General features: G+C 46.5%; 1 protein-coding gene across 1 annotated transcript in view; it reads right to left on the bottom strand.

Annotated features, from left to right (window-relative positions):
• Positions 1 to 4,081: 4,081 nt before the first annotated feature.
• si:ch211-214j8.12 (uncharacterized protein LOC100000539 homolog) overlaps positions 4,082 to 7,951 on the bottom strand; it is a 6,608-nt gene continuing 2,738 nt past the window's right edge. Inside the window, exon 3 of the mRNA XM_020524519.2 lies at positions 4,082 to 6,165. Coding sequence (XP_020380108.2) covers positions 4,831 to 6,165 — 1,335 coding nt within the window. The 3' untranslated portion in view covers positions 4,082 to 4,830. The remainder of the gene's footprint in view (positions 6,166 to 7,951) is intronic.

Genomic DNA, 7,951 nt, shown 5'->3' on the forward strand with positions numbered 1-7,951 from the left:
GACTTGGGAGTTCTAGTCCAGGATTCTCTCAAGGTAAACTTGCAGGTTGAGTCAGTAGTTAGGAAGGAAAATGCAATGTTGGCATTTATTTTGAGAGGACGTGAATATAAAAGCAGGGATGTATTACTGAGGCTTTATAGTTTACAGTGGGGAGGGAGAGAATGAGCTGGACGTTGAGGTTTATGTTGAAATTAATGGAATATAGTGGGAGTGGGATGAGGGAGTACAAATAGGCTTTCACAAGGTAGGGAGGAGGTAGAAATGCAGAGCTTTCAACACAGTGAACGCTGGATGGCTCCCAGTGCCTCATGCAAATGGCAAAGCAATTAGATAAAACAGTTGAAGGGATGACTGCAGAGATAGAAAGAGAGAGAGAGAGACGGGGCTGGAGAAGGGGAGGAGAGAGGGAGAGACGGGGGTGGGGAAGGCGGGGGTGGAAGAGAGAGAGAGGGGGGATGGGGAAGGGGAGGGGAGAGAGAGACGGGTTTGGGGAGGGGGGAGAGAGAGAGAAACATTGAATGAAAAAAGTATATCAGATCATGAAGACATTAGGATTAGAACTAAGAACAACACAGCACAGGAACAGGCCCTTCGGCCCTCCAAGCCTGCGCCGACACATTTTGCCCTTCCACATTAAAACTGTCTTCACTTACAGGATCCGTATTCCTCTACTCCCTTCCTATTCATGTATTCGTCCAGGTGCTTCTTGCATACTGCTGTTTTGTCTGCTTCCACCACCTCCTCTGGCAATGTGTTCCAGGCACTCACCACCCTTTGTGTGAAAAACTTGCCTCACACATCTCTTTTAAACTTCCCCCCTACCCCAGCACCTTGAACCTGTGTCCCCTATTAATTGACCTCTCCACCCTGGGAAAAAACTTCATACTTTCCACTCTATCCAAGCCATTCACAATGTTATAAACTTCTATTAGGTCGCCCCTTAACCTCCTGTGTTCCAGTGAAAACAAACCCAGTGTATCCAATCTTTCTTCTTAGCTAAAATTCCCCATACCAGGCAACATCCTGGTAAACCTTATCTGTACTCTCTCCAAAGCATCAGTATCCTTCTGGTAGTGTGATGGCTAGAACTGTATGCAATATTCCAAGTGTGGCCTAACTAAAGTTCTATAAAGCTGCAGCATAACTTGCCTATCCTTATACTCAATGACCCTTCCAATGAAGGTAAGCATGCCATAGGCCTTTTTTACTACCTTATCTACTGCACTGCCACCTTCAGTGATCTGTGGATCTGCATGCCCAGATCCCTCTGCATTTCAATACTCCTAAGGTTTCTGCCATTCACTGTATAATTTCCACCTGTACTTAACCTTTCAAAATGCTTCACCTCACATTTTCCGGATTAAACTCTATCTACTATTTTCCTGCCCATGCCTCCAACTGATCTATATCCTGCTGTATCCTCTGGCAATCCTCGTCGCTATTCCGTAACTCCACTGATCTTTGAATAGGCTGCAAACTCACTAATTAGACAAGACATGTTTTCCTCTAAATCATTTATGTAGACCACGAACAGCAGAGGTCCCAGCACTGATCGCTGTGGAACACCACTAGTCACAACCCTCCATTCTGAAAAGCATCCTTCCACCTCTACCCTCTGTCTCCTATCACTAAGCCAGTTCTGTATCCATTTTACCAGTTCACCCTGATACCATGTGACTTCAACTTTTGTATCATTCTGCCATGAGAGACCTTGTCAATGGCTTTACTAAGTCTATGTAGACACATCAACTGTTGTTCCTTCATTCTTCATCTTCGCCACCTCCTCAAAAAACTTGATCAAGTTACTGAGGTATGACCTCTCCTGCACAAAACCATGCTATTGCTAATAAGTCCATTTGCTTCTAAATGTGTATAGATCTTGATCCCGGAGAATCTTTTCCAATAATTTCCCTACCATTGATGTGAGTCTCACGGGCCTGTAATTTCCAGGATTATCCCTGATACCCTTCTTAAACAATGGGACAACATTGGCTATTCTCCAGTCCTCTGGGACCTCACCTGTGGCCAAAGAAGATGCAAAGATGTCTGTCAGTACTCCAGCAATTTGTTGTCTTGCCTCACTTACTTCTGGGAGCAGGCCATTTGACCCCTCAAGCATACTTATCCATTCTATAAGGCCATGGGTGATCTCAATGTGGCATTAACTCCACTTTCCTGTCTGATCCCTATAATCTTTAACTCCCATGTTGTCAAAAATCTAACTCAGCCTCGAATATACAGAAAACCTGAGCAGATTGTTGGTAATCCAGAGGCTTGTTTAGTGCTTTTAAACTCTTATTTACATTATACTTGTGAGAAAGTATCATTCCATTAATGATTTCTGTACAAAAAAAATTACAGTGCTGTTGGTCATCAGATTTCATTGATATGTGCACAGGTACATTTACGAGCATCAGTAAAAGTGTCTGACATAAAAATCCATCATAAGAGACCGTAAGACCATAAGACATAGGAGCAGAAATTAGGCCATTCAGCCCATTAAGTCACGGGCCGAATCATGGCTGTTAAGTTTCTCAACCCCCTTCTCCCGCTTTCTCCCCGTAATCCTTGATCCCCTTGACAATCAAGAACCGATCTATCTCCACCTTAAATATACTCAATGACCTGGTCTCCACAGCCTTCTGTGGCAGTTAAGTCCATAGATTCGCCACCCCGGCTGAAGAAATTTCTCCTTATCTCTGTTCTAAAAGGTCTTTCCTTTACTCTAAGGCTGTGCCCTCAGGTCTTAGTCTCTCTCACCAATGGAAACATGTTCCCAACATCCACTCTACAGGCCATTTAGTATTCTGCAAGTTTCAATTAGATCCCCCCCTCATCCGTCTAAACTCCAATGAGTTACAGTCCCAGAGTCCTCAAACGTTCCTCATATGTTAAACTTTTCATTCCTGGGAGCATTCTCGTGACCCTCCTCTGAACCCGCTCCAGTGTGTCTCTGTCAGATTTCTCATTATCATTGACATTGTAGTAACACCATTGCAATTTGTAAGGTTGTGTTGTTTTGTCTATTTTTAAACAATAGCTTGTTTTTATTCATATGGCTGACCACTGTTCAAGGTAGCAGAGATTCGGACTTGGTGGAGCTGTTGAGTTCTTGTGGTTTTGTAAGAAAAAGCCATTTTCCATCAACTTGTGTGTGTGTGTATGTGTATGTAATATGGGAACAGCAGTGGGGGGGGTTGGATATGGTGGGGGGGGGGGGGGGGTGTATGTAATATGGGAACAGTGGGGTGTGTGTGTATGTAATATGGGAACAGCGGGTTGTGTGTGTGTTTATGTAATATGGGAACAGCGGGGTATGTGTGTGTGCAATATGGGAACAGCAGGGTGTGTGCATGTGTGAGAGTGCGTATGTGTAATATGGGAGCAGCGGGGTGTGTGCGTGTGTGTAATATGGGAGCAGCGGGGTGTGTGCATGTGTGTAATATGGGAGCAGCGGGGTGTGTGCATGTGTGTAATAATGGGAGCAGTGGGGTGGGTGCGTGTGTAAACCAGGAACAGCGGGATGCGTGTGTGTGTGTAATATGGGAACTGCGGGGGGTGTGTGTGTCTGTGTGTGTGTGTAATATGGGGACAGTGGGGTGTGTGTGTATGTGTAATATGGGAACAGCGGGGTGTGTTTCTGCGTGCGCGCAAACTGAGAACAGCAGTTTGTGCGTGTGCACAACTTTTGTTTACCTTTCATGGGCATTAGCGGTCTGCATTTATTTATTTCTTCTTTATTTATTCACAGGATGAGGGCTGTTGCTGGCCAGGCAGCATTTATTGCCCATCCCTAATTGCCCAGGGGGCAGTTGAGAGTCAACCACATTGCTGTGGGTCTGGAGTTACATGTAGGCCAGACCAGGTAAGTATGGCAGTTTCCTTCCCTAAAGGACATTAGTGAACCAGATGGGTTTTTCCGACAATCGATAATGGATTCATGGTCATCATTAGACTCTTAATTCCAGATATTTATTGAATTCAAATTCCACCATCTGCTGTGGTGAGATTCGAACCCGGGTCCCCAGAATGTTACCTGGGTCGCTGGATTAACAGTCCAGCGATGATACCACTAGGCCATCGCCTCCCCCTTTATTGACCATTCCTAATTGCCCTTCAAACTGAGTGACGTATTAAGCCATTTCTGAAGGCAGATAAGAGTCAGCCACATTGCTGAGAGTCTGGAGTTACGTGTAGGCTGGACCAGATGAGAATGACAGATTTCCTCCCCTAAAGGACATTAGTCTTTGGTCTTCACAAAAAGCGCTGATGAGGTCACTATTACTGACATAGTTTTCAATTCCATATTTTATTTACTCAATTCAAATCTAATGTGGTGAGATTTGTACCCAGGTCCACAGATTAGTCTCAGTCTCTGGGTTACTAGGTCAGTGACATTACCACCATGCCCCTACCTCCCTGTGCGCAAGTATGTGTGTGTATGAGAGAGAGGGAGAGATATACAGTGAGTTTCTGAGACTGTGTATGCAAGAGGTCTCCCTGGGTTTACACTGATTCAAGCACAATATACATGGACTAGACTGTAAATAAACAGTTAAACTCCTTTGAACACTGTGTTACATGTGTGCCTGTAGCTGTATGTGTGTGTGTGAGAGACTGTGTTAGTGAGTAGAGGTGAATATAGTTGTTTGAGTGTGTGTTAGTGTGTGTGTATACCTCTCAGGTATAAGGCTCTCCACGCTGTTCTCACCTTCCCTCAATCATCATCATCATCATCATCATCATCTGCTCGTTCAAATCCACACTCTGAGGACTGTCACAGGACAGCAGTTTCAAGAACATGCCTGCTTCACCAGTCCCCTTTAGACATTACTCCCAGACGATTTTCAAATCAAACTTTCTGCGTTTCACATCTGACACAAACTGGTCACAATGACAGCGATGGATATCACGACAGTGCCTTAAATCAATGGAGGTCAGTTGGTTTTCTGTTGCCATCAGTAGCTGAATAGAGTCAGGTGACACACGGCTTTGGGACAAACACAGCTCCGCTAACTGCACTAGAGAAGTAGGCTGCTCCAGAACCTTCTGGAAAACCCTGTCCAGATTCACGTGGATGTTGATGAGGGATAGCTTCTCCAGCCTTGGTGATCCCCGCAGAGCGGAGATCAGGGCTGCTCCCAGGGAGAGCTGGGAAGTGCGAGGCATGACAGTGGAATCTAAAATCCTCAAACTGAAATCCTTTAAGTGGGGAAAATGCCAGTTTGTGGGAAGCGAAAGGCTCTCATCCAGCTGATTGTCATCGTCTTCACCATCGCTGTCCTCGTCTATCAGGGCGGAGTAGCAGTTCTGTGAAGGAGGATGCAGTAGAGCCTGGAAGACACGGAGACTGGGACAGAGTCCCAGGATATGGCTAATAGAAGTTTCCAGATGGTAGTGGAAGTTCTGAAGGGAGAGGAAGTGGAGACGAGAGCCCAGGCAGGTGAAAATGGGGACCATCTCACTCAAATTCCTCCTGTAAATGCCAGAGCAATCCACAGAGAGGTGAGTCAGCTGTTTCCAGGAATTAAGGCACTGCAGATCCCCAACCTCATCGTCAAGGGAAATTCTGGCTTCTACAATCTCTCTGCAGACGGATGTCACGATGGAGAGGTCTTGCCCTGAGCCTACATCCAACCGTCTCAGAGTGAGGGCTGTCTGTGAAGGGCTGTCTCCTGGTGTCACTGTGAAGCCTGAGGCCTCCTCCAGAGAGGGGAAGCCTTGGCCATGCAGAAACTGCTGGCCTTTCCCAAAGAGGCGCCTGTGAATCAGAGTTAGTGCTTCCACAAGGAAGGTGGGAGTGATGTACTCTAACCTGGGCAGAGCCAGTAGGAGAAAGGCCACAATAATCACCTGCTGCTCCATGGAGTCCGGGCAGAGCTGGATGCCTTCAGTCAGGAGCTTGCCCAGTCGCAGGGGGTTAAATGCTGCCCGGCTCTGATCGTACACCAAGTGCAGCAATGCCAAGGAGGTCACTGCTTTACACATCGACACATCCAGCTCTCTCAGCTCCCTGCAAGTACACCCAATAGCCGATAGCACCTGGAGGTTACACTGGGTACCCGACAGAGTCAACTTATAAAGGCGTGGCAGACACTCGATCAGATCCACCAGGAGAGACGAATGGATCCTGCTGCATCCATGTAAATCGAGAGCAGTTAGACCCTGCGGGATGGAGAAAAGACAAGACTGTCTATAGGAACCTATATTCATACAGTGGATGGGTGACTTTCACCAATGGCTGAATACTATAACACCCATGTCTTCATTCCAACCCCCATGCCATCCCTCACATTCCCGTTCTCCCATTCCCATATTCCCAACCCCCAATCCATCACCCACATTCTCACTCTCCCATTCCCATATTCCCAACCCCCAATCCATCACTCTCATTCTCACTTTCCCTACTCCCACATTCCCATTCTCCCATCTCCCTCATTCGTAACCCCCACTCCATCCCCATATTCCCACTCTCCCGTCTCCCTCATTCCTAACCTCCACTCCAACATCATTCCCACCATTGCCTAGTGATATTATCACTAGATGGTTAATCCAGAGACCCAGGGAAGTTCTGGGGACCCAGGTTTGAATCCTGCCATGGCAGATGATGGAATTTGAATTCAATAAATGTTTGGAAGTAAGAGACTACTGATGACCATGAAACCATTGTTGATTGTTGGAGATAAACCCATCTGGTTCACTGATGTCCTTCAGGGGAGGAAATGTATCTGCTCTGGCCCATGTGTAACTCCAGGTCCACAGCAATGTAGTTGATGGGTAAGAAATGTTGGTCTACCTGGCAACACTCACATCCCATGAACAGGAAAAAAACCAACTCACATCCTCCATATTCCCAACTGGCCCCAGTATCATGATTCCCCTCTCTCATACCCCACATTCCCACACTCACTCCATTGCCACCATTCCCACAATCCCATCTTGACTCCCTATATGAATGGCCTGCTAGTCTTTATTGCAAGGGGATTGGAGTATAGGTGTAAACAGTCCCTGCTTCAATGGTGTGATATTTTGATGAGACTATACCTGGAGTAATGTGTGCTTCTCCAAATTTAATAAAGGAGCAGGTACAGGTTCACTGTATTGGTCCCTGGAGGGGAGGGGCTGAGTAAAATACAATATTCTCCGGAGTTGAGAAGAATGAGAGGCAAACTCATTGAAACACCAGCATTTATTGCCTGTCCCTAGTTGCCCTTGAGAAGGTGGTGGTGAGCTGCCTTCTTGAACTGCTGCAGTCCCTGTGCTGTCGGTTGACCTGCAATGCCCTTAGGGAGGGAATTCCAGGATTTTGACCCAGTGACAGCGACATATTTTCAAGTCAGGATGGTGAGTGGCTCAGAGAGGAACTTTTAGGGGGTTGTGTTCCCATGTATCTGCTGCCCTTGTCCTTCTAGATGGAAGCAACATTCACCTGCACTCCCCACAATCTAGTCTACTGCATTCGCAGCTCACAGTGTGGTCTCCTCTACACTGGGGAAACGAAGTGTAGACTGGGTGACCGCTTGGCAGAACATCTATATTCTGCTCACAAAAAAAGACCCTATGCTTCCAGTTGCCTGCCACTTTAACACACCACCCTGTTCCCTGACCAACTTCTCTGTCTCAGGCTTGCTGTAGTGTTCCAGCAAAGCTCAACGCAAGCTGGAAGAACAACACCTAATTTTCGCCTGGGGACCCTGCAGCTCAGCAGACTCTTTATTCATTCACTAGATAAAGGCGTTGCTGGCTAGACAGCATTTATTTCCCATCCCTAATTGCCCAGAGGGCAGTTAAAAGTCAACCACATTGCTGTGCGTCTGGAGTCACATATAGGCCAGACCAGGTAAGGATGGCAGTTTCCTTCCCTAAAGGACATTAGTGAACCAGATGGGTTTTTCCAACAATCGATAATGGATTCATGGTCATCATTAGATTCTTAATTCCAGATATTTAT

The sequence above is a fragment of the Rhincodon typus genome, chromosome 1 (assembly GCF_021869965.1).
Source record: "Rhincodon typus isolate 14 chromosome 1, sRhiTyp1.1, whole genome shotgun sequence".
NCBI classification, from domain to species: Eukaryota; Metazoa; Chordata; class Chondrichthyes; order Orectolobiformes; family Rhincodontidae; genus Rhincodon; species Rhincodon typus.